Here is a 27,154-nt window from a genome sequence, read left to right as displayed (position 1 = left end):
CATGTTCTTGTGAGTTTAGTACAATTCTAAGTTACTTGTGTAACCAGTCAATTATAACTGGGACATTTCCTGACTGGCTAAAATATGCAGATGTTAAGCCTCTATTCAAGAAAGGGGATAAAGAGATACCAGCAAACTAGAGACCGATTTCACTTTTGCCAGCATTCTCAAAAATTTTAGAAATAGTAATGTACAGGCAGCTGCTCAACCATCTGACCACAAATAACATATTATGAAGAACACAGTTTGGATTTCTGAAGGGTTCTGATATCGAGAAGGCTATTTACACCTATAATTCATTAAATAACAAATTACAAGCAGCAGGTATTTTCTGTGATTTGTCAAAGGCATTTGATTGTGTGAACCACAACATCCTTTTAAGTAAATTAGAATTCTATGGTGTCACGGGCAGTGCTGCAAAATGGTTCAAGTCATACCTCACTAACAGGAAACAAAGGATGTCAATGCAAGGGACTAGTGAATTAAGTCATCAGTCATCGTCAGAATGGGAAGACATTACATGTGGTGTCCCACAAGGATCCATCTTAGGGCCATTGCTTTTTCTTGTGTACGTTAATGATCTCTCATCAGTTACACTGCCAGAAGCAGAGTTCGTTTTGTTTGCGGTTGACACAAGTATTGCAATAAATAATATGTCAAGTGTAGTTCTAGAAAGATCTGCTAATGATATTTTCATGGATATTAATAAATGGTTTAAAGCCAACTCACTGACATTAAACTTCGATAAGACTCACTATATGCAATTCAGAACCTGTAAGAGGTTTCCACCCAGCATATGCATAAAATACGAAGAAGAGCAGATAGAAGAGGTTGACAGTCTTAAATTCCTGGGATTACAACTTGATAATAAATTCAGTTGGGAAGAGCACACCACAGAACTGCAGAAACGCCTTGACAAATCTGTATTTGCAATTTGAGTGTTAGCAGACATAGGCGACATAAAAATGAAAAAGCTTGCATACTTTGCCTACTTTCATTCCATAATGTCATATGGTATAATATTCTGGGGTAACTCTTCAAGTCAAACAAAAGTTTTCTGAGTCCAAAAGCGTGTAATACGTATTATTTGTGGAGTAAATTCACGGACGTCCTGTAGAAACCTCTTCAAAGAACTGGGTATACTAACTACTGCCTCTCAGTATATTTACTCATTAATGAAATTTGTCCTAAATAATATATCTCTTTTTCCAACAAACAGCTCAGTTCCTACATACAATACCAGGAACAAAAATGATTTGCACAAGGACTTAAAAGCACTTACTTTAGTTCAAAAAGGGGTCCACTACTCAGGAACACTCATCTTCAATAATTTGCCAGTAAACATAAAAAATTTAGTTACAAATAAAGATCAGTTTAAAAGGAGCCTGAAAGACTTACTAGTGGCCAACTCCTTCTACTTCATTGACGAATTTTTTAATAGAGACAAATGATGTATTGTATATATTCATACTATTAGTATTGTTATTTCAGCTAAAAAAAAAAAATGAAAATAAATTGACATGTTCCACATCCTCGACGATCTCCTCAGCACGGATCTATGGAACGAAAAACTAATCTAATCTAATCTAATCAGAAACGGGATTGGCTGTACATAAACATGTAAGAAATGCCACTGGACATGTTTACATTTTGTGATGCATTTCTGTAGGCCTGGTCCCCTTTCTGGTGTCTTTTGTACTGCACTGTATACTTTGCAAGGGCACTATGTGAAGTCTCTTAAAATTTGACAAGGGCAACTACCTGCTGAGGTCTTTTGTGTATTTTTAATGTGACTTCCCATGTACTCAGGACTATTTTATACCAGGGCACCACACAATGTTCTTAAAATATTGCCAACAGTGTTTGCCTTCTAAGACATTTGCATCGACGGCAGGCTATGTGTTTAACACCTCTTGTGCCAGTAAATCAGTTTTAGTGTTTTCTCTGGTAGTCCAATGTTTTTGCTAAAATGGGGTCATGCCATTTTTAAGAAAAGTTTGTATTTCCTTCATAGATCAATCTCAAGACGCTTTAAACAAGACAAGCATTACTGGCAAAATATAAAATAATAAAGCCTGTTTCTCAGCCGAGACTATTTATCGCTTCAAGACATTTATCACTGGTTGCTATAACATCGCACCATGCATTGGAAAAAATGCTAAAATAATGGTGATAGAGAAATTGACCTGTCAAGGAATGAGAGACTTTAAGATCAAAAATAAAATATTGATGCAAGTAAATGAATTTTCTGTTTGGGAAGTACAGTAACATATGGGAACAGAAGTATGATGGATATTAGGAGATTTACAATGACTAATCAAGCATTCATAAATAAGGGTGTTTTACCAACAAACAGCCACATTAATACAGAAACAAGAAAGAAATTTATCAATACATCTACCTGAAGATTTTAAGCTGTGGTTGTGAAGGTGGACTGTGGGAAAACAACAAAAGAAATAGAAGCAATAGAGATGTGGATAGGGAGAAGAGTCACAAAAGAGTCTGTAATCAAAGAAAATGTCATTAACAAATACTAAAAGACATTATTGAGAAAAGGACATTGATTGACATGGCACAGAGAAAAAAACTAAAATAACTGGACCCCCAATTCACTATAATGTCTTGGAGAAGAAGTCCCAGAAAAAAAAAAAAAAATAAAAAATAAAAAAAATCAAGGGGCAAGTTGTGAAGTGTTCTCAGTGGAATGAACTGCAGCAGCTACAAGCAAGCAGTACAAATGGAAAAGCAGAGAAGGATGGCAACAGCAACAAGGCATTGTTTTTAGTGTCTGATGTTGATGAAGAATTTGTAGATTTTACATATGCGTAGTATATGCATTACATACACAACAGAGTGCAGAAATGAAACAAAAGTGTGAATCATGTTAGGAGCAGCATCATGGCAAGTGGAGGTATTCCACTTCTGCCCTATCAAACATTGAATGACATGTGAAAGCAGCCATGTTATGTAATGACTGTGCAGTTTTCTGTGTGGGGGTGACTATTAATGAGCTGTCTTCTCATACTACTGCTGCCATACTGTGGCTAATCACAAACTTGACCATCCAGTTGCTGGGAACGTGGCACTTCACAACACTGGTGATTTCAATGTCTCTTGTAGTGTCCATATCATTTGTATCTTATTACCTTCCTTTACACCCCTTCTCAGAATTAACTCATCCAGACTTGCAGATGCCAAAGTCATTCCAGTGTATTCTCCGTCAGTGGTCACCTTTCTCAAATGAATGCTTATTTTAACTAACTTGTATAACATGATAAGCCAAGAGACTTTGCAGTTTGTTATTGTTACCATGTTGCACAGAAGTTGCTCTATGTTGTTGCATCTGCCTGTTAAATTAGAATTTAACTTGTTCCACAACTCTGAAGCCTCCCTTCACTATGCGATTTATGGAATGTGATGCATGAACAGATGAATGAAAAGGAGTCGTAATGGTGATATATGAGTGTAACAACTGTGTTATTGTCAGATGTCCAGTGAAGGGCAATATATTGTTGTGAAACTTATATGCTAGACACACTTTAAAAGGCAGAAAGATTATGGTTTAGTGTCCTGTCTGTGACACTGTTTTATTGGACTAAGGGCACAACCTTAGGCTGTATCAGGTATAAGCAGGAAATCTTATGTTACCTTGTCAAAGTAACCATCTGGGCTTTCAGTATGTGTGGGTGATCAGTTTAATTTTAACCAGTATTGTCTGGTCACAGTTGATGTAAGTAGCAGCTGTATATCCTGTTCTGTTGAAATACTAGAAACTGTGGTGCACTGGTCCCATCACTGATTATGTCCATTGGTCCACTTTTTCCTTGGTGTTGTTGTGTGTCGTCTTCAGTTTTATCATTTTTGGAAAGGTCTTGAATTATTTTCTGACTATGCCATTGTCGGTGTGGTACAGCTCATAAGCCTGTTAACTGTTCTGATAAATTTCATTTCAGTCACCTCAGTTCTACACCTCTCTCTTTGTTTCTATTTGGGTCTCACTATCACATAAATTTATGGGCATGGACACAATTTTCTAAAATTCCTCAGTGTTGATGGTGATCCATGCATCTTCAAACATTATCTAGTAATATGTTTTCATCATCGTTCTTGTACTGTTGTTAACATGTCACTGATGGTGTTAAAAATTTGTGACGTAGTAGAGTGTAACAATGTGTAAATTCTTTCCTTTTCTTGTATGTTTTGCTTCAAATACATCACTCTGACATTTTGTTGTTCATATTTCACTGTTGTAATTTAGGTGAGCTTACTGAAGAAATGAGTAGATATGTGTGAATCTTGAATGACCAGATCATCAGTGAGAATGAGATTATTGGCTGATGTATGTTGGTGTAACACTTAAAGCATTTGATTGGTTCTTTCATTTCTTGATGAAATCACCTACATGCAAACTGAACACTACATGTAGCACACAGAATTCTTGTACAACACTCTAGGTAACATTTAGTGGCTCTCTGATATCATTGCTCTCAATGGGTAATAGAAAAAACTGGTCTCTTGCACATATTTTTTGTTACATGTGCTGAATTGTTTGACATTCATGTCTCTTCTAAAATATTCTATGGCTTATTACTCTATAGTCTGTGAAAACTGTTTGTGTTTTTATGGTATATCTGTGTGACTTATGGGTTGGTAGCTCAGTTTTGATATGCCATGCTACAGATCCGAAGCCCTAAGTTTCAATCCCCAGTCAGTTGTAGACTTTATCTGTCATTTATTACTTCTTTGACCTCTGGCAATCATTTGTATGTGGAAAATGCCAAACTGCACCACAGTTTGGATTCCATGTCAAACTGTAGGTCCTCCTATAACTGGCTGGGTAATTTAGTTCAAGGGTTGGAAGAAGGCAAGGGTGTACTGCCTCAAATAGTACTGTGCACCATAAAGCATTGCAGTGTTCAACTAGATCATCAGCTTGATGGCTTTACATTTGTTGAAGAATAATCACAACACTTTTTACACAATTTACATGTGCAAAAACTATTTTGTTGTTTGTCAAGCATTATGTCAGCAGTTACTTAAAATGTCATTTTTATTATAGCATAGAAATTTGACTGTGTTCAGTTCTTTTCTTTCTCTCCATTTCACTCCAATACATGATTCTGAGGTGAACTAAACCGAATACTACCTATGACATCCAATATTTCAGCAGTTCTAGATTAATGTTCTGTGTACTGGAAGAAACAACCATAAAACAATAGATGTTGAGTCTTTGGCTTTTGGAATGTTGTGAGCAGTTCTTTTACTGCAGTAGAGGGGCAGCAACAAAAACTGAATCAGAAGAGACCCAAAAAGAAGTTAAGGAATCAAAACTAACTAACAATATTACTTCTGACTTTCACTATCATCTGTGTGTCTTGTGATCAGATGTTTGGGGCAATATTTCTCCCAGTCCATTGCTGATATAGCTCTTTCAATGTTTAAGAAAGTACATCAAATGCTTTAGAAATTCATTACTTGTCATATACTTTTCTATGTGCACCACATCATCTTTGTTTTGGTTGACCATCTGTGAAAAACTGTTGGAAACTTGCCCTCTTCTGCTTTGTATACTATTAATCCTTATTCCTTATCTCTCTTTTTATTCCAATTGGTCAGTTTTATTATTTTTTATAACTAAACTATTAAGAAGCTGTGATTGTTGTGTGTTCAGTATTATTATGAGATTGTTATAGTTTGTATTCTAACTTTAATTTACTTGTAATAACAGTGTTACTCTCTGTTGTTCCAGCATTAACTGCAACATGAGCAATGTAACAGCACACATTAACAATTTTCCTGATGAAATACTTCTACATATATTCAATTATTTACCTACACCGGACTTACTTGTGTGTGTGACAAAAGTGTGTACTCGATGGAACGCCTTCGCATACGATCGCAAGCTTTGGAATCGCAGAATGGTGGATCTACCAGAAGATACCTCTGTGCAGGCTTTGGTTGAATGTTTCCCTAAATGCACATCTGTCAGTATGGAACTCAACAGTGCCTCTTGGCCTGGACAGGCTATGTTTGACGGGAAACACCTACACGCATTCATGCGGACAAGAGACTGTTTCCTTAGTTTCCTAACAACAATAATAAAAAATGGTGATGACATTACAGATGTATCTGTATGTGGCATTAACGAGGATGTGGAGGAAGTGCTGACGGTCATTGCCCACTTACCGAATCTACAGACTTTACTTATAAACGGATCATTTTTTGCTGATAATTCAGGAATTAGGCACATTGGGGACAACTGTCCACACTTGAGGAAAGTGGACACAGGCGAAATCACGTTTGCAGAAGAGGAAGTGGAATATTTTATAAGAAAGAAGAAACATCAGCTGACACATATAGGTTTGGCCCTACAAACAGCTGAAGGTTCCTCATTGTTGCCTTTTCTGGGCCTCTGTGGTGATACATTAATCAGCCTGGATATTTATGGCATTGCAGGCTTTTATATTACTGTCGTGGATGATGTGACTGTTTTCAGTGCCCTTAAAAAATTGGAACATCTCAGATTTCACAATTACATCAAATTTGGGAGTGATGTCCTTGTAAATGCATTTACCTCCAGTTGGTTCTTAAATCTGAGGACTCTTGTGATAGATACTGCCACTTATGTGGATGATGAAGTAATGGCAGCCATCAGTCTCAATTGCCCACTGCTGAATGAGCTGCAGATCAACTATTCTCAAATTACAGGAGAGGTGAGTACCTCCTACATGTGTTGCTACTGTGTACGTTATGCCACCAGGTTATGGCGGTAGCATCAGGTATTTTAATGAAGGGCTTATTAATAATCTATCACAGTCACAGTACATATGTTTAGTGACTAGTTCAATTCCGACTTGCTAAGTAGGCAGATGTTGATTGTGACAGTCATCTGTGGACATTTTATAAAGCATGTATTGCCATTATGGTGTTTGTTATTAAGATCTTTCTGTGCAGCCTCTGTAGACCAGGCTAATATATGTATTGCAATTGTGAAAGATTTTTTGTAAATGCTTCATGATTATTGATTGTTGATTACTGAAATCAGTTCCTGGGCAGATGGTGGTGAGAAGAGGGTAGGGAGGGATGCACGAGGCAAGGAGGTGGTAGTCTGATAATATGAGGCAAGCCTTTCATCAGATGACTTAGAAGCTGCTTGCCCACATAGATTGTGGGTGGAAGGAAGGGTGGTGGCAGAAGGCAGTAAGCAATCTGGTTGAGGAAGGAGTAGTGTGGACAAAAGACAGAAGGTAAAAGATGAAGTGAGGATGTGGAGGTTCAGGCCAGAGTGCAGGATATGTTGGAGAGAAAATTCCCACTTGCATAGTTCAGAGAAACTTGTGCTGAAAGGGAGTATCCAAATGGCTCATGCAATAAAGCAGTTGTTGAAGTCATTAGTGTTTCTGTGCATGGCATGTTAGGGAACTGGATGGTTAAGTTTGTGGTTTGCCGTAGACTGGCAGTGGCCATTTGTGCTAGTAGATCTGTCATGCTTGCATAGAATGCTGTACAGTAACTGTAGCATCAGTTGTACATAAAATGACTGCTTTCACATGTGGCCCTCCAATTTATTAGCTAGGAGGTGCTTGTGACTGGACTGTGGTAGGTAGGGGTGAGTGGGTGTACAGGGAAAGCCTTTCCCCCATGGCTGACCACAAGGGAATGACCCTCTAGTTACAGGATTGGGAGCAGAAATGGCAGGGATGCTCTCCTTTGCTCCCTCCCTCCGCCCCTCTCTTTTTTTCACCCCTCTCCCTTTCTCTCTCCCCTCGCTGTCTCCAATTTCATTTCCAGTTTCCTCTTCATCCCCCCCCCCCCTCACTTTCTCCACTCTCTCTGTATCCCTCATATCTCCTTTCATCTCACTGTGTGGCCACAGAGTCATCTGTCAAAAGACCTGCCTCACACCATCCCACTCCACCTTGCCCCCCCCCCCCCATTCCTAACCTCTCCTGCCTTGTGTGTGCTTCCCCCTCCCCGTGTCCCACTACCATCTGCCTGGCCAACTGCTCTCAGTAACTGACAGTTGACTATCAGTCTCGCCGCAACAGCTGTGTGATTGTATGTGTGAACATGTGTACTTTTACTAGAAAAATAGCAGAATCTCGAAAACTAGTATAATACTGTTCTCTGTCATGTGGTGAATACTGTTCTCTGTTATGTGTTTCTGTGCTCCATGAATCAGTGTGCTATATGTGAGTGGTTGCCTTTCCCTTATTTTACATTTTTTTTCCACCCTTGACTTTCCATTATTGTGAAAAGTAAACTTGATACTTCTTTCACTTAATTGAATTGCTGCATATAAAATGTATTTGGAATAGACTGAACAGAAAGACAATCACATAAACTTTATTTTTAAATGGTATTTAGTAAGATCAGTGGACGTCCTCTTCAGTCCGGGCTGTGATTTGATGCAGTTCCCCACACTAGTCTATCATGTGCAGTCCTCTTTATCTGTGAGTAACTATTGCACCCTACTTCCATTTGAACCTGGTTATTGTATTCAAGCCTTGGTCTGCGTCTTCTGTTTTTATCCTCCGCACATCCCTCAGTTACCAAGTTGATGAGTCCTTGATGCTTCAAAATATGTCCTATTAACTAATCCCTTTTAGTCACTATGTGTCATAAATTTCTTTTTTCCCCAGTTTGATTCATCATTTCCTCAGTATTTATTTGGTCGGTCCATCTAGTCTTCAACATTCTTATGTTGCATCACGTTCGAAAAGTTTCTTTTTTCTTCTTGCCTGAACTGCTTATCACCATGTACAAGCTGCACTCCATAAAAATACCTCCAGAAAACACATCGTAACACTTAAATTCATATTTGATGGTAACAGATTTTTCCTTATCAGAAATGCTCATCTGGGTATTGCCAGCCATCACTTTATATTCTCTGTACTTTGGGTGTTATCAGTCATTTTGCTGACAAATTGTAAAACTCATCTACTACTTTTAGTATCTCATTTCCTAATCTAATTCCCTCATTATTTCCTTATTTAATATGACTATATTCCATTACCTTTTTTTGAAATTTGCTCTATACTTCTCCTTTCATTTTATTGAAGTACTGTATATAAAATGTATCTGCCGGACCGAGACTCGAACTCGGGACCTTTGCCTTTCGTGGGCAAGTGCTCTACCATCAGAGCTACCCAAGCACGACTCACGTCCCATCCTCACAGCACTTGCCCGCGAAAGGCAAAGGTCCCGAGTTCGAGTCTCGGTCTGGCACACAGTTTTAAACTGCCAGGAAAGTTTTGTCTCCATTGTGACTCACAAGTTGCTGAATGTGACTTGTTTTTTCCTGTTCAGTGTTTGGAACTGTCTATTACAGCCATTTTGCGAACTGTTGGGTCAGATCGTTGAACGATGATTTTATACATATATGTGGAAGCTAGTGTAAGTGCTATCATGACACAAATTTCCTCACATCCTAAGAAAATGTTTGTTGTTTTATTGTACTGCAATACAATTTTTCACTCTCGAATCACATTTTACTGTGTGATAAGTTTCATCAAAATCGATTAACTTGGTTGCAACAGGTTTATTCTTGTTCACCGCTTCTTGTGTGTGTGTGTGTGTGTGTGTGTGTGTGTGTGTGTGTGTGTGTGTTTAACCCTGCTATGCAAGTTGTAGATAAGTTATTCTCAGCATGTTGGAGAGGTTATTTAAACAATGTTCAGACATACCCTTCCTATCTCCTAGCACTTGTGCTCGTAGATGGAGTCCATGTGCTTATAATGATGTGTGGTTATAAGCCTAATTATGTGTTATCTTACACCATTGATTAGTTAAGCAAACATGTATAATCAGACCTTCACTTATTTTCATCACTGCTTTGATCTCATCATTGGACTGAAAACCATGTATTGCTAACAGTTGTCAGTGCACCACCTCCAACTACTTTCTTGTAACTTTTGCAAAAGCCTCCAAAACAAAAAACAGAATATCAGGTTAAAACGTATCCTATCCAGGGCCAAAAGCCCAGCTCCAACGTCAAATCTAATGTAACTTCTCACACCACCTCCATTCACCAAATCTAACGTAGCAGCTGCAGAAAGTCTTTGGTCGCTACCAGCTGTACACCAATTAATCCGTTGACAACACTTCTTTATTACACACATATATACAACTGTCTGTCAGAACTTCCCAAGAACTGGAACGCACCAGACAGTACTTCAACCGCATACACCCCAAGGCTTTGGACAAGGTGTAGTGATACATTTTTTAACAATTATGTTCTTTGACATTATTATGTTATTTCATGTTTGATGTTACAATTGCAACAAGTTAATGCAGCAAAAACTGTCATTGCAGAGTTTTAGTAGAAATTAAAATGAATACAATGATAATGCAAATTTCTGAAATTAACAATCTTTTACAAGTGCAATTTTGAAACACATATACAGTTAACAATTAAGTTCTTATTATTCAGTCCAGAACATTCTCGAATATCTTTATGTAATCTAATTAATTATGCAATTTTATGAAACAATTTGGAGCTGGTAATATTTCTACATCATCAGAATTACATTAGAAGGACATCATCTTTACGCCAGTGACTGTTATAAGTTTTGCCGGCCAGGGTGGCCGAGCGTTCTAGGCTCTACAGGCTACGGTCACAGGTTCGAATCCTACCTCGGGTATGGGTGTGTGTGATGTCCTTAAGGTTAGTTAGGTTTAAGTAGTTCTAAGTTCTAGGGGACTGATAACCTCAGAAGTTAAGTCCCACAGTGCTCAGAGCCATTTGTTACAAGTTTTTATTACACTATTGCAATTTCGGCCTTATGCCATTATCAGGTGCTGATATTATGGCTTTAAGCTATGTCAACGTAATGTAAGCTGACACATTTGTATGTCAGCGTCAATACTGTTAAATACACTCGTGACATTGTTACACAGTGTGAGCACACATATTCAGACATCGTAAAACAACATAATCTGTAAGTGCACATGTTCGTAAAACCATCAATAGTCACAAATGCATTAGAGCTGTGGTATAATGCATTTCTGACTAGTGATCATTTAATGAACATGTGCACTTACAGATTATGTTGTTTTACAATGTTTGAATACGTTTGCTCGCACTGTGTAACAGCATCACAATTGTATTTAACAATATTGACATTGACGTACAAATGTGTCAGCTTACATTATGTTGACATGCTTAAAGCCATAATATCAGCACTTTATATTGGCCTACTGCTGAAATTACAATAGTGTAATAAAAACTTATAACAGTCACTGGCGTAAAGATAATGTCCTTCAAAAAATTTGCTATGACTGTGAATCCCAGCTACAACAAGCTTATCAGAATTCCAATTCAAACGTTCAAAATGAATTTTTACAACATTTGAAGGCTAAAATACGGAATAATTATGTACATCACAAAATCTTTAAATTGTGTTACAAAAAATTAATGAATCGTTCTTCTAACATTATTTAAGATACAAATTGTCTTTCTGGATCAGGTTATGTCTCCAGGTCAAACGGATATTCTCTAGTTTTCATAATATGTGGATATTACACTAAATTTCTCTATAGAATGTTCCAGAAACATTAATTATGAGTTTATTTACAGATTTTTAGTTGGTGATTTCCATAAGAATATGTTGTCCTGACTTGCAAAGGTACATAAATGTTAAGGTTTTCCAAAATTAATGATTTACACAGTTCATTTGCATTATGGTAAACAATGAATTTTACTAATTGAATTATAATTACAAAACTGAATGAAAAAGGTTACTAACATTTATACACTATTAACACTGATTCCAGAACTTGTTCTTTCTCTTCTAAACATCCCGAAATTCATATCAAAGTGATAATGACTTATCCTAATTACTTTATCTGATTAAGAATATATATTAATTGGTCTGTGACACGTTTAACATTTTTGTTACACCTTCTCACACTGTTACGCTAAGTGATCTTATTCACTAAGTGTCCCACATCTGTTTTAGCGTGTATCACACACTACGAAACCTGCTCTACTGGGTACTCCACAGGACCCAATACAGCCATTTCATTACAAGGTCAATAGTCACATTAAAAAAAAAGAAATGTTTCCACAGGAACCTGAGGAATTTATCAATTTTATGCAAACCTTGCCCTGTAAATTTCTTTCAGTAACACCAAATCCAGCTAGCCAGTAGTTCCTCAGTGTAAATCGAAGTCTCAGAAAAATAATTGGGCCCTATGCTGGAACACCCACCTAAAAAAAGTTGGTAAAAATGATCAGAAGTCAATGCTGACATATAGGCAGATAGAGAGGTGGCATGGGGAGGGGGCAAAACAAATTGTCATTGGCTGTTAGAATATGAAATTTAATCCTGTTTGTGAGCTTTACTGTAGGAAATAATCCAAAGCTGTGCACTAACAAAACTCAAGATGCTTCCAGTCAGAAGTATATGACAGAAAATCGTCATTAAAATCTGCCACCATTTTTTCACTACTGCAAACTGGGTGTGGTTGTACATAAGCCCATTATAATTATTCTTGCCCTTCCACACTTGCTGCTTGTTTATCTGATGGCAGTTGGCACATCAGACGTTGAGATCCTCCAGGATCCGATTCTGCCAAATAATCCTAGTCGGAGGATATTCTCATGTCTTATTTTATCAAGTTTTCGTTTTCTCCAGGCAAGAACAGAGGAACTTATTTTTCATTACCAGGAGGTGGTTTTTATTTAGTCTTTTTCTGGTTCATTCATTAGTGTAAGCAGGAGGTACATATTATACAGTTTGATTTGAGAAGATTGTGGAGGAGTGTCTTATGTACCTTCTGGAGGAATTTGTATTCTGTTTGTGGTCTTGTGATTTGTAGTGTTTTTTGAGGAAGCAATGCTACATAAGTTCTATAAGCTGTCTACCATATCTCTCTCTGCATCTACAGTTCGTAGGTGGACTGTAGCAGAGTTGCTAGTCACGCCAAACTAACTGTTTTGGTTTTGCAGATTTTAAGACTCATTGTCATGAACTCTTATTGCCAAATATCTAGTTTTCTTTGCATGTCTTTTGTCGTGCCCGGCTCTATGACTAAGGACAGATTGATGTTCACCACATAGAGGAGGTATTGACAGTGGACCACCAAACTTAAAAGTAGCCTCTTAATTTTTTTTAACCATCTTGACAAAATCATTTATCAGATCAAGAGGCAACAGTGGCCATGTTTGTGTAAGTTGTGCATATATGAATCTGTGTTTGTGTTTCTCAGTCCGATGAAGGACTTTGTCAATAGCCAAATAATCTAAAGGCTACTTTTAAAAGTGCCTGTCTGCTGTTTTAATGCCTTCTATATGTGGTGAACAACACTCTGTCTAAATTCATATTGTTATTGCAGCTCAGATTTTCCATTGTTTAATACTCTTAACTCCTGACAAGACTAAAGATATTTCCTACTGGTTTTCTGCACACTTCCAGTACTAACTTCTGTCTTTTGAAACCCATTAACATGCTGTAGGAATTAAACCTTCTCAACACAATATTCATTTAACTGTAAGACTAGGACTTAACACCTCTTCCATCTAATGGTTGTACATTAGTATGGTATTTCATGAGTGCTTGTATTAATGTCACTAATCGGCTTGACGTGTGTGTGTGTGTGTGTGTGTGTGTGTGTGTGTGTGTGTTTGGGGAGGGGGGGGGGATCTGCATTTTTTACTCATTTGTGGTACTTGCATGGTGTCCCACATAAAACCAACATGCTTCACAGCTGAGATTCAAATAGCAACAAACGAACTAAAAAAGAATAGATAGTAGTAAAAATGTAGTTATCTGCATATTAACCAGTAAGTAGGGCATACCCATTTTATGTGGGACACTGTGTAATGTTTATTTGGTTATGGAGGAAAGTGCAAGAGGTAAAAATTGTAGAGGAAGACTAAGGTATGACTACTGTAACCGGATTCAAATGGGTATAGCATTCATTACTTATGAAGAGATCGAGAGGCTTGCACGAGATTGACTGTAATGGAGAACTGCGTCAAATCGCACTTTAGTCTGAAGAACACAAAAACAACGCTGATTAAATGCTGGTGCAGTTAAAGTTCTCTATTGCCATCTCATGTCAATTGGACTTCATTTCTCTCCCCTATATTTTGATTTACCTTTCCATGAAGTTTTTCTGTTAGTTTTTGGGACAATTCAAAGGATTTGCTAAGTTTTGGGTGCTACAATCTTTGCCATCACCTTGAGCTTATGAAGATGCCTTTCTATTTATTGTGCAGATAGTTTGAGACAAAACTGTTCTCATAGATTTAGGACAGTGATAAGAAAAATATGACTTTTAGCATGTGTAGTGCATGTTTTTCTAGTTGTGTTGTTGTCTTTAGTCTGAACTCTGGTTTAATGCAACTCTCCATGCTAGTATATCCTGTGCAAACCTCTTCATGTGTGCATTATTTCAACCTGCTCATCATCTACACCTACAACTATACTCCAGAAACCACTCGTGGAGTGTGACAGAGGGTGATTTATGTACCAGTCTCACTTTCCTCCTTTCTTATTCCACTCGCAAATAGTTCACAGGGATAACGATTGTGGGTAAGCCTCTTTGTGAGTTCAGATCTCACTAATTTTATGTTCACAGTCTTTTTACGAGATATATGTAGGAGGAAACAACATATTTGACAACTCTACTAGGAATGATCGCTCTCAGAAATTTAACAATAAACCATACTACCATGATTCAGAAGTCCCTCTTCCAACAACTGCCACTGGAGTTCATTGATCATCTCTGTGATGCTTCCATGCTTATTAAATGAACACATAACAGAATATGAGTTTTATCTGGGGTGGGTCACATTATGAACAGTATTTAAGTATTGGTTGAATGGGGGTTTAGTAAGCTGCTTCCTTCGTTTATGGACTACATTTCCTGAGGATTATCCTAATGAAACTCACTCCAGCATTTGCCTAATTTACATTTAATTTTACGTTATGATTCCACTTCAAATTGCTCCATATGAATGCTGCTAGCTATCATATGGAGTTTCTAGTGACTGATCTGCAATTGTGTAATCATACAATAATGGCTTGTTCTGTCAAATTATTTGAAATATGTTAGATTTGTTTATGTTGAGGGTCAATTGCCATTCCCTGTAACAAGTGCTGATCCTCTTCAGGTCTTCCTGTGTTTTGCTACAGTTTTCTAGAGTTGCGACTTCTGTATATACAACATCATCATCTGTGAAAAGCTGTATGGAATTTCAGACATTGCCTAATAATTTATTTATATAAATTGTGAAAAGTAATGGTCTTATAACATTCCCTTGGGATACATCCGAAGTTACTTTTACGTGAAAAGACTTCTCTCTGTTGAGGGAATTACATCCTGTGTTCTGCTTGCTAGAAACTCTTCAACCCAGTCACATAGTTAGTCCAGTTTTCCGTGTGCTTATGTTTTCTTCAGTAGGTGACAGTGTAGAACTGTATCGAAAGTCAAAACAGGGCATGTAGCTGGGTGCTTGTATCTACTGCTTGCTAAGTCTCTCGGACAAGCAGAGTGAGTTGCATTACTCAATACAGTTGTTTTTGGAACATGTGCTGATTCCTAAAAAGGCTGTTTTTGGTCTCCAGAAATATAATATGCACGCGTAAAACAAGTTCCAAAATTCTTCCCTGAAAATGGGAAAGACCTGTGCTTTTTTTCCCCATCATTAGCAACTCCTCTAGAGACCTACCTTACACTGCTGCTAGAACAGCTGCAAGTTCTTTTGCATGCTCTATGTAAACTCATATTAGTATGCCATCAGCTCCAGTGGCCTTTCCTCTGTTGAGCGACTTCAGTTGCTTTTCTACACCACATCCACTTATTTCGATATCTGTTCATTTGTCATTTGTGCAAAGATTTAAAGGAGGTACTACAGTGCAATCTTCCTCAATGCCATCATGGTCACTGAGTGTCTGGACAGATGGATTTAATCCATTTACTGATTTAACATATCAAAACTAATTACATTCAAGTTGGTAGATAGAATTTTATTTCTAATTAGGCGAATGTTTCACACACGGCTCTCCTTACACCAGTTTTGCCTTTTTTTGGTTTTTCTTTGTCTGTGAGGCTGTGGCTATGTTTAAATTTGCAATGAATCACTCTTTGCTTTTGTAACAATTCTCTGACGTGGCTGTCAGACCACAATGGGTCTTTCTATCAGTGACAACTTCGCCCAGCACATCCGTATTACTGAGAGACTGTCCTGGAACCCGGGACCATGTACCAGTTGCGGGTTTCCTATCTAACAGCTTCCCCCTGCGGGTCCGGGGTAAGAATAGGCCCGAGGTATTCCTGCCTGTCGTAAGAGGCGACTAAAAGGAGTTTCAACCGTTTCGGCCTTCCATGTGATGGTCCCCCTTGGGGTTTGACCTCCATTTTTCAAAATTCTACAGAAGTACGAGCCTTTTGGGGAAGGACGCCTTACATGGTGTACCACTGGTCCTCAGTGCTGTAAGACCTTGGCACTCAGCATTGTACCGGCGTTGTACCCATACCCACTATTCCTCAAATTGGGCCTAAACGCCTGATGGGTTGTACAAGTTACGCCCATAGTGCGTCCCCATCTGCACCTACGATCATGATGGACTTTCCATGGCACCAGAAATCCAGCACGGTAGCCAGCCCGTTGTGATGGGGTCGTCATGTACCCTCTAGGTTGTAGCCCCCTGACAACACAGGGATCGCACTGCCGATACCTGAGCTGCACGCTCCCCACGTCGGCCAAGGAGTAGATGCCCGTCTCCTTGGGGCATCAGGACTCCCGGCAACGGTCATCCTGCCAGGTGGCCCTTGCTGAGGCTGGGTGGCGCCCGTGGGGAGAGCCCCTGGTCGGAGTGGGTGGTATCGGGGCAGATGTTTCGCAGATGAAACATCAACACATATCAGGTCGCTCTGCGGCTGAGTCTTTCAAAAGGAAAGGTACTGTCTCTAGTTCTGGTTGTCCTGCCCTTTCCCCCTTGGCCACTCCCTGGGAGGAGGGACAGGCCCGCCGGCTTGGGGCGAAGTACTTCCCCCGCTATTTGGTCTGTTCTCGAACCGATGGGGGGACGTTCACCACCTCCAAGCCCATGTTCTTTGTTCAGCACATTGAGGACGTCTTCGGGGAAATCGAGGCTCTCAGCAAGATGCGATCAGGGTCCGTCCTTATCAAGACCACCTCCGCCACACAGTCGGCGGCGCTCCAGGCGTGCGACCCCCTAGGGGACATCCCAGTGTCCATTGTCCCACATCTGGCACTAAATAGGACGCAGGGGGTTATTTTTCATCGGGACCTCCTGCTGCAATCTGATGAGGAGCTCAGGGCCAACCTGGAGTGCCGAGGCGTGCATTTCGTCCGGCGAGTCCAGCGCGGCCCCAAAGACCGTCGCATCGACACCGGGGCCTTTATCCTCGTCTTCGAGGGGGACGTTCTCCCGGAGAAGGTAAAGGTGATGTGCTACCGGTGCGACGTGCGACCTTACGTCCCGCCTCCTATGCGCTGTTTTAGGTGTTTGCGCTTTGGGCACATGTCATCACGGTGTGAGGCTGAGCCCCTTTGTGGCGATTGTGGACGTCCTCTTCGTGAGGAACATACATGCACCCCACCACCTCGGTGCATTAATTGTCCTGGCGTCCACTCGCCTAGATCCTCAGACTGCCCCGCCTATCAGAAGGAGAAGAAGATACAAGAAATCAAAACTTTGGATCGGCTCTCTTATTCTCAGGCCAGGAAGAAATATGACCGCCTTCATCCCGTGCCATTGACCACTTCGTTTGCCTCAGTTATGTCCACTCCTTCCGCGGTATCCTCACCCCTATCCTGTCCCCCCTCCGCCTCCTCTGCTCATCAGGGGGCTCTGCCTCCGCCTCCCAAATCCCTCCCTTCCAAATCCTCCTCCCCCGTGGCCCCCACCCCCTCTGCCCCAGGGGCCACCCTTCCTCCTCCTCCTCCCCCCACACCACCTGAGAAACGATCCTCTTCTCAGGCGTCCATCGGGGAAACGTTCCGGACCCCAGCTTCCGAGGTCCGGCGTTCCAAAACGGACCCAGCGCGTGAGGACCTTCTTCGGGTCCAGCCCACCATCCCTGTGCCTCCTCGGCCTTCCAAGAAGGCCTCCAAGAAGAAGTCTCTATCCCCCTCTCCACCCTGGCGCGTTTCATCTGACGCTTCATCCGTGAGTCGCTGCTCCCGGCCGTCCTCAGTTTCGCCGGGACACTCTGCTGCCAGGCGCTCAGCTGGCCTTTCGTCGGCAAATGATGCGGCCCCTCCTACACAATCAGGGACAGCGGCTGCAGCTGGCGACGACTCGATGGAACCGGATCCGCCTCCCGTCGGTTGTAGCGTTGTTCCTTCGCAACCTGGCCCTCTGCGGCCGTCGAGGTGACCAGCTCTTCCCCCGTCTCGTTCCCCCAACTTTTTGACTAGCGATGGCGTTGTTTCATTGGAACATAAGAGGTATTCGATCTAATCGGGAGGAATTACAACTGCTCATACGCCTGCACTGTCCGCTCGTCCTTGGTCTCCAGGAAACCAAGTTGCGCCCGACTGACCGTATTGCCTTTACCCACTATACTTCGGAGCGGTATGACCTCACCCCTGTGGACGGTATCCCAGCTCATGGTGGGGTCATGTTGCTCGTTCGGAACGATGTTTATTACCATCCCATCCCATTGACCACCCCACTCCAAGCAATAGCTGTCCGCATTACTCTTTCTGCTTTTACTTTTTCAGTTTGTACCATCTACACTCCACCGTCATCTGCTGTTAGTCGGGCTGACATGATGCACCTGATCGTTCAGCTTCCCCCGCCGTTCTTATTGTTTGGCGACTTCAATGCCCATCATCCCCTTTGGGGCTCTCCTGCATCCTGTCAAAGAGGCTCACTCTTGGCGGATGTCTTCAACCATCTCAATCTTGTCTGCCTCAATACCGGCACCCCGACTTTCCTCTCGGACTCTGCTCATACCTACTCCCACTTGGACCTCTCGATCTGTTCTACCACTCTTGCCCGTCGGTTCGAGTGGTATGTCCTTTCTGACACCTGTTCGAGCGACCACTTCCCCTGTGTCGTTCGTCTCCTGCACCACACCCCATCCCCACGTCCTTCGAGCTGGAACATACTGGAAGCTGACTGGGGACTTTACTCCTCCCTGGCGACCTTTCCGGACCACGATTTTCCCAGTTGTGACAGACAGGTTGAATACCTCACGGCTGTTATCATCAATGCTGCCGAACGTTCCATTCCTCGTACTACCTCTTCTTCACGTCGCGTTTCCGTCCCCTGGTGGAACGAGGCTTGTAGAGACGCTATCCGTGCTCGACGACGTGCTTTACGCACCTTTCGCCGCCATCCTACGTTGGCGAATTGTATTGGATACAAACGACTACGAGCGCAACGCCGTAGAGTCATCAAAGACAGCAAAAAAGCTTGTTGGGCCTCTTTCACCAGCTCCTTTAACAGTTTTACTCCCTCTTCTGTCGTCTGGGGTGGCCTGCACCGGCTGTCGGGCATTAAGGCCCACTCCTCGGTACCTGGCCTGACCTCAGGTAATGAGGTCCACGTTGATCCTGTGGCTGTCTCCAACACCTTCGGCCGGTTTTTCGCGGAGGTTTCAAGCTCCGCCCATTACCACCCTGCCTTCCTTCCCAGGAAAGAGGCAGAAGAGGCTCGGCGACCTTCCTTCCACTCGCTGAATCTGGAAACTTATAATGCCCCCTTTAGTATGCGGGAACTCGAACGTGCGCTTGCACTATCCCGGTCCTCTGCTCCGGGGCCAGATGCCATTCACGTTCAGATGCTGGCACACCTTTCTCCGGCAGGCAAAAGCTTCCTTCTTCGTACCTACAATCGCGTCTGGACCAAAGGTCAGGTCCCCATGCGTTGGCGTGACGCCGTCATTGTTCCTATACCCAAACCCGGGAAGGATAGACACCTTCCTTCTAGTTACCGCCCCATTTCTCTTACAAGCTGTGTCTGTAAGGCGATGGAATGCATGGTTCATGCTCGGTTAGTTTGGATTCTTGAATCTCGACGGCTACTTAGCAATGTCCAATGTGGCTTTCGTCGCCGCCGCTCCGCTGTTGACCACCTTGTGATATTGTCGACATTCATCATGAACAACTTTTTTCGAAGGCGCCAAATGGTAGCCGTGTTCTTCGATTTGGAGAAGGCTTATGATACCTGTTGGAGAGGAGGTATCCTCCGCACTATGCACAGGTGGGGCCTACGTGGTCGCCTGCCCCTTTTTATTGATTCCTTTTTAATGGATCGAAAGTTTAGGGTACGTGTGGGTTCCGTATTGTCCGACGTCTTCCTCCAGGAGAACGGAGTGCCTCTGGGCTCCGTCTTGAGCGTAGCCCTTTTTGCCGTCACGATCAATCCAATTATGGATTGCATTCCACCTAATGTCTCAGGCTCTCTCTTTGTCGATGACTTCGCGATCTACTGCAGTGCCCAGAGAACATGCCTCCTGGAGCGCTGCCTTCAGCGTTGTCTAGACAGCCTATACTCATGGAGCGTGGCAAATGGCTTCCGGTTCTCTGAAGAGAAGACGGTTTGTATCAACTTTTGGCGATATAAAGCGTTCCTTCCGCCATCCTTACATCTCGGTCCCATTGTTCTCCCATTTGTGGAAACAACTAAGTTTCTAGGGCTCACGTTGGACAGGAAACTGTGTTGGTCTCTGCATGTCTCTTATTTGGCGGCCCGTTGTACACGTTCCCTTAATTTCCTCAGAGTTCTTAGTGGTTCATCTTGGGGAGCGGATCGCACTGTCTTGCTTCGCTTGTATCGGTCCATAGTCCGATCGAAGCTGGATTATGGGAGCTTCGTCTACTCGTCTGCTCGGCCATCCCTCTTACGCCGTCTCAACTCCATTCGCCATCGGGGGTTACGTCTTGCGACTGGAGCCTTCTACACTAGTCGTGTCTAGAGTCTTTATGCTGAAGCTGCCGAATTACCATTGACCTACCGGCGCGACGTACTGCTGTGTCTGTATGCCTGCCGGCTGTTGTCTATGCCCGACCACCCCTCTTACCAGTCCTTCTTCGCCGATTCTCTCGACCATCAGTACAGGTTGTATGTGTCTGCCCTGCTGCCCCCCGGAGTCCGCTTCCGTCGCCTGCTTCGACAATTGGATTTTGCCCTCCCTACCACCTCCAGGCTCCGGTTCATATTTATCTCGACCTCAGCTCACTCCCGAAGGAGGGTACTCCGGCTGCAGTGTATTGCTCACGGTTTGTCGAACTTCGTGCTCGACTTGCCGGTCACACCTTTATCTACACCGATGGCTCCAAAACTGACGATGGTGTCGGCTGTGCCTTTGTCGTTGGGGCCGCCACCTTTAAATACCGGCTCCTCGACCAATGTTCCAGCTTTACGGCCGAGCTTTTTTCTCTCCATCAGGCCGTTCAGTATGCCCGCCGCCACCGCCATTCATCGTATGTACTCTGGTCTGCCTCACTCAGTGCTCTTCAGAGCCTTGGAGCTCCCTATCCGGTCCATCCCTTGGTTCAACGGATACAGCAGTCCCTCCATTCTTTCGCTGATAATTGTTCTCCTGTCAGCTTTCTGTGGGTTCCCGGACATGTAGGAGTGCCTGGGAATGAGGCTGCGGATGCTGCAGCCAAGGCTGCAGTCCTCCTGCCTCGGCCAGCCTCGCATTGTGTCCCCTCATCTGACGTTCGTGGGGATGTTTGTAAGAGGCTTGTGTCGTCGTGGTGGGATGCTTGGTCATCCCTCCAAGGAAACAAGCTCCGGGCAGTAGAACCGCTCCCAACTGCTTGGACAACCTCCTCCCAACCATCTCTGCGAGAGGAGGTCCTTCTGACCAGGTTGCGGATTGGGCATTGCCGGTTTAGCCACCGCTACCTGCTCTCCGGTGACCCAGCCCCGCAGTGCCCTTGTGGTCAGGCATTAACAGTGCGCCATGTTTTATTGTCGTGTCCCCGCTTTAGTCAATCTCGTGTTGTCCTGTCACTGCCATCTACTTTACCGGATATTTTAGCTGATGACGCTCGAGCAGCTGCTCGTGTTCTGTGTTTTATAACTTTGACTGGCTTGTCCAAAGACATCTAACCTTTTTACTTATTTTATCTGCATCTTTGTCAGGTCTTTCTGGTGTCCCCCCCTCCCCTTGAGTTTTACTAGATTCCATGTGCTCTAACAACAGTGACTGGGTGCTAATGACCTCAGTAGTTGAGCGCCCTTAAACCCCACCAAAAAAATTTGATTTTAAGTAATTCACTTAATTATTGATTGAATTTAAAAATCCAAAATGCTGTCATGATCTACTCATTAAGAGGTACAGTCTTGTGTTAAAAGTTTAACACTATAAGACAGGGGTTATTCAACTAAATGTTTATCTTGAGGCAGCATGCATTTACATCTACATGGATACACTGGAAGTCACACTTTAAGTATGTGACAGAGGGTTCATCAAATCACCTTCACGATAATTAGTTATAATTCCACTCTCAAACAAAGTGCGGAAAAACGAACACCTATATCTTTCCGTGTGAGCTCCATTTCTTTATATCCCTATTCACAGCTGTATTCAGTGATTCTGTAATTCCCTTGTGACCACCGATTCTCTGTTCTATGATAACTAAATGAAAAAGTTTGGGTCTATTTGTCACTCACAGGCCTAAGAGTTGGCTCTCTTATGCAACCCGTCTGGTTGTGTTGTGGTGATTGTAACTCACAAGGACTGCTCTGCCTTCTTCATGTTTAGTTTTAGTCTACAGTGTGACTCTTCTATAGTACATGTAAATGCGTAAGTTTAATGAAGTAGCACATAATTGGGCTGAATTGTGCTATTGTGATTTTGTGTTTTATTTTTAATTTTTTTTTTTGTTGCTAACTTGATGTCAGTTAGGTTTTTAACTGCAGATCTAGTCTGTTCAAGTATGCTTCTCAGTTATTAGTATATTATCTCACGGAAACCAATCTGTTTAGCAGTACTGTATAGTATATAGTTTAAAAATTGTATCATAGTGTTAATTGAATTTTTTGTACATGTAGGATTTGATGGACCAAAATATATTTTCTTCTTATATATAGAAACTGAAGCTCAGTGCCTGGACATCAGTTCATTCTGAAATGAACTTGGGAAAATCGTTTTTGATGCTTAGAAAGTTCCCAAGTGCTGCTGGTTATGAAACATTAGTAATTTGTTAACATAGTATTGGTAGTTGAGCACATAGCATAAAAACATGATAGTCACAAAGTTGCCGTTTTGAATTTCGCTAGTAGTAAAATGCTTTTTTCATTCTTTTTACTTTTACTTAAATTCCATACTTATTAACAAATAGAAATAGTAAATAACAAACATTGAATCACATTTTTTAATAAAAATAACATATTTTAATTTTTAACTAGCTGAGAAAACCGGCGAACCCGGTTACTTATTTGTAGCTGTGCCAGAGACCCCGTACACATGGAATTTATTTTAGACTTATAAAGCTTCCTTGTATACAATGTTCGAAGTAGTGTGCTGGGGGGACATGAATGAAAGGCTTGTTTAATTCCCTACTGTGAGAGAGAGTCATGTAGAGTTGGTTGTGTGTAAAGCAACCGGCACTGAGGTCCAAGCCCACAACACTCAAGGTATGGCCTTGTACTTTGTTTATGGTCATGGTGTAACATAACTCATCAGGAATTGTACACACATAAAGTGAAGTGCTAAATTGTTAAGAATTAGTTGGATTAGGAGGATAAAAACTCGGTCACCTATGCCATTTCCTGTCAAAATTTCTGTTTTGTGATGTTATGTTGGAGAGTAATAACTTTAAGCCTCTGTGAATGAACAGTTCTTGAGAGTGAAATAATACATGATGCTCTCAATCAGAGTTATATGTTACACCTTGCTTTGAAGGAGTTTCCAAAGAACGAGTTAAAGTCTGATGTTGTCGAGTAGCAGCAAATTGCTCCACACGATTTTCATAGGAAACACCCCCTTCCCTTGCTTTGTAAGCATTTTTATTCATAAACAAACTGAAATCAAAGTGTAATGAGTTGGCACCCCAATCACAAAGTAAACTCTATAAATTCATGTTTCCTAACAAAGAATGTAAATAAAAGCTGTCAAAAGAAATGTTGTTAAGTTTAAGTTTTTAATACACGAAGCAAAATCTATAAATACACATATCCTAGTCAAGTATATCCAATGCTTGTTTGTAATTGGAAGGATAACATTGTGGCACTTAATACTGTCACGGACATAAACTTCAGAAAAGACATCTCTCACTGAGTTAAAATAAAAAAAAACTAACAGCACCACAATTGATTCTTAGGTGTACTATGAAACTAGCAGCACCATCTATTGGTTCTTTGGTGTACTACACCATGATGATCATGTCACTGAGGTAGACATCTGAACTACTGAGCTGAGCATATGGTTTTAAATGAAATGTAAAATTATGATACCTTTTTTCTATGATCAGATTTTGAAGAAATAAGGTCTATTTGTTGCACTAAGCTACACTTACATTACCTGTGAAAGCCTCATGAAAATTTATGTAGTAGTTTTGGAAATTAGCATAATCAGACAGAAATGACAGTTTTAAGATAAAATTTTAAATCAGGATATCTCTCTCTGTGATTTAGTTTAGGTGATAAAACCAGTACATTGCCCCAAGCTATGACCAAGTTACCTGAGAAAATCCCATAAAAATTCGTTAAGTAGTTTTGGAGATTAGTGTGGTCAGGCAGATAGCCATGATGGTTTTGCAGTTTTATTAATAGTGTAGATTACTGGCAACTGTGTGACAATGTCAGTATTTAGAATAAATTAAAATTTGGTGCCAAACTGCAGGATGCCAAACAGAAGACAAAGAGGCTTTTCTGTTTCTGGAAACTGAGCAGTATTATTGATGTATGTAATATTTTCTCATTTAACAAGACGATATTTTGCATGTCTGTGTCAAATTTTTATTTATTTCCACTTGACCAGTAGGTAAAAATAACAAGGTGTTATTTTTATTTAAAATTATGATTCAGAATTTGTTAATTAACATTTCTATTTGTTAATAAATATTGAATTTGAATAAAAAGGGAGAAATTTGCTACTAGTGAGACTTGAACCAGCTACTTAAAATTGCCGAGCCTTGATGCTACACACTCAGCTACTGATAATTCTCTTAATTTGTCTTAAATGTTTTGTACTTAACAGCACTCGGAAATGTCCTTTGAATCCCAAAATAAAATCGAACACTGCCAGTCCCTAAGATGCCCTTGTCAGAAAAGCTGATTTTTAAGCATAAGAGCTATTAGTCTAAAAACATTTCCAGCAATACATCTTATTTTATATTTTCATAGTTTCGTCAAATTGTTTCATGTGAATGTTGAGATGAACCCCCGGGTAGGAGGTGTCTGACATTTTTTCCATTGTTACCATTTTTGTTGTTATTTTTCATCATTATTTTCATATTGGACTTACACAATTAAAAATTTCATTACTGAATTTTCTCATGTTGAGAAATGAGAAGGGGCTATCATTATGTCTTGGAACCTCATGTCAAGTTGTCATGTTAGTGAATAAAATGTAGCACGTTCTACAAAGGTTTGTCAGAAATAAAACATTTAAGTCAAAAGGCACCTCATTTACATGGCCTTGTCGGTATATGTATCACTCACGGATGATTGTTAAGCCTTAGAAATCAGTTTATACAGTAAAATGTACATTAGCACATCTTTTCATGTTGGCTTACATGTTCCACTTCATTGGTGATCAAATTCAATGAATGTTTTATTTCTGACAAACTTGTGCTACATTTTACCCGTTAGTATGACAACTTTGAATGAGGCACCAACTCATAATGGACAGTTTTGTAACAAATACATTTTGGAGACCAGAAGATGACAGCAAATTCTGCTAAACCAGTTGCCAAAAATAAAGAAGTGTTTATGTGCTCTTGGCTACAGAACGTTTTTTACAAGTTTTGTTATTATTATGATATTTTGAATTATTTCAGTAATTGTGTCATTGAAACAGGAATACAAAAGAATAAATACTACTACTACTACTACTACTACTACTACTACTACTAATAATAATAATAATAATAATAATAATAATAGGGAGAATAAGAATAATAATAGGAATAATAATAATAATAATAACAACAGCAAATTGAACCCTGTTCCACATTTCTTAGGGACTGAAGTACCTGCACTGTCTCCGGAACCTGCAGAAGCTGGACCTGTCGCTCTCACAACTTTTGAAGTCTCTGGGAACACTCTCGCAGTGTGTCCAGCTGCGGAAGCTGAGCCTGGAGAGCTGTGCACGTGTCCATTCGAGAGAAATAGCGGATGCGGTGCCGCACATCCACGAGCTGCGAGTACTCGACCTCAGCCAGTGCGGGGCGTCACTGCTCCGTCTGCGGGAGCTGCCACAGCATCTACCCTTCCTCCGTACACTTGTCCTTTATGGTGCTGACATAAATGTTGAACAGCTGCAAGCTATGAGGCACTGCGCACCACACATTAATGTTGTGATATAAAAATCTGAATTGGGCAGTCCGATCGTATACTGAGTGAAAAATGGGGACCTGTTGTGTAAAAATTTAATCCTTGTGATGCAGATTATGTTTCTTACAAGGTGTAAGATACTAGTCACAGAAAGTGTATAAAAGCTGTTATGTAATACTCATATTCAGCGTTAATGTGCTTAAAGTATCTGCAAATCTTGTCCACCTTAGAAAGGGCATATTCGAACTAAAGCAAATTGTAAGGTCTTACCGCAGTAGCATAGAAAACCACCAACTTCTACCACATGATAGCCTTTTTAAATAATTTCTCTACATTTTTTCGATTGCCAGAAGCCACAATATATTAATCGTACAACAACAGTTGTTAAACAATTGAGAGTTGATAATGTATTGTATCTGATGCTTTATTTTCACAGCAATTGTAATTTAAAAGTAACTGTCATGTAATTTTATATATTTCTTTCCTTTTATTTATTATATATACAAGTCTCATCCATTTTGTTCCTTCCCTTTAAATTAATGCTCTTTGTAAAATTACTGACAGGAACAAAGTGAAGGATTTCCCATGAGTTTGTTGACCAAACTGCCTTCACTCTCACATAAAGGAAAATTGCAGAAAATCTTAATTCATAAATTTGACTTCATGTAAATGTATACCTCAAAGGATGCCTATGGTATCTTATATGCATTCAG

The 27,154-nt window shown here is 40.9% G+C and overlaps 1 protein-coding gene across 1 annotated transcript in view; it reads left to right on the top strand.

Moving 5' to 3' along the window:
- Positions 1–26,908, top strand: part of LOC124711215 (F-box/LRR-repeat protein 7-like) — a 46,697-nt gene extending 19,789 nt beyond the window's left edge. Inside the window, exons 2-3 of the mRNA XM_047241171.1 lie at positions 5,750–6,713; positions 26,129–26,908. Of these exons, the coding sequence (XP_047097127.1) occupies positions 5,763–6,713; positions 26,129–26,473 (1,296 nt within the window). The 5' untranslated portion in view covers positions 5,750–5,762 and the 3' untranslated portion in view covers positions 26,474–26,908. The remainder of the gene's footprint in view (positions 1–5,749; positions 6,714–26,128) is intronic.
- Positions 26,909–27,154: the final 246 nt, after the last annotated feature.

This window comes from Schistocerca piceifrons, chromosome 8 (genome assembly GCF_021461385.2).
Source record: "Schistocerca piceifrons isolate TAMUIC-IGC-003096 chromosome 8, iqSchPice1.1, whole genome shotgun sequence".
NCBI lineage: Eukaryota > Metazoa > Arthropoda > Insecta > Orthoptera > Acrididae > Schistocerca > Schistocerca piceifrons.
This window is presented reverse-complemented; position numbering and strand designations above follow the sequence as displayed.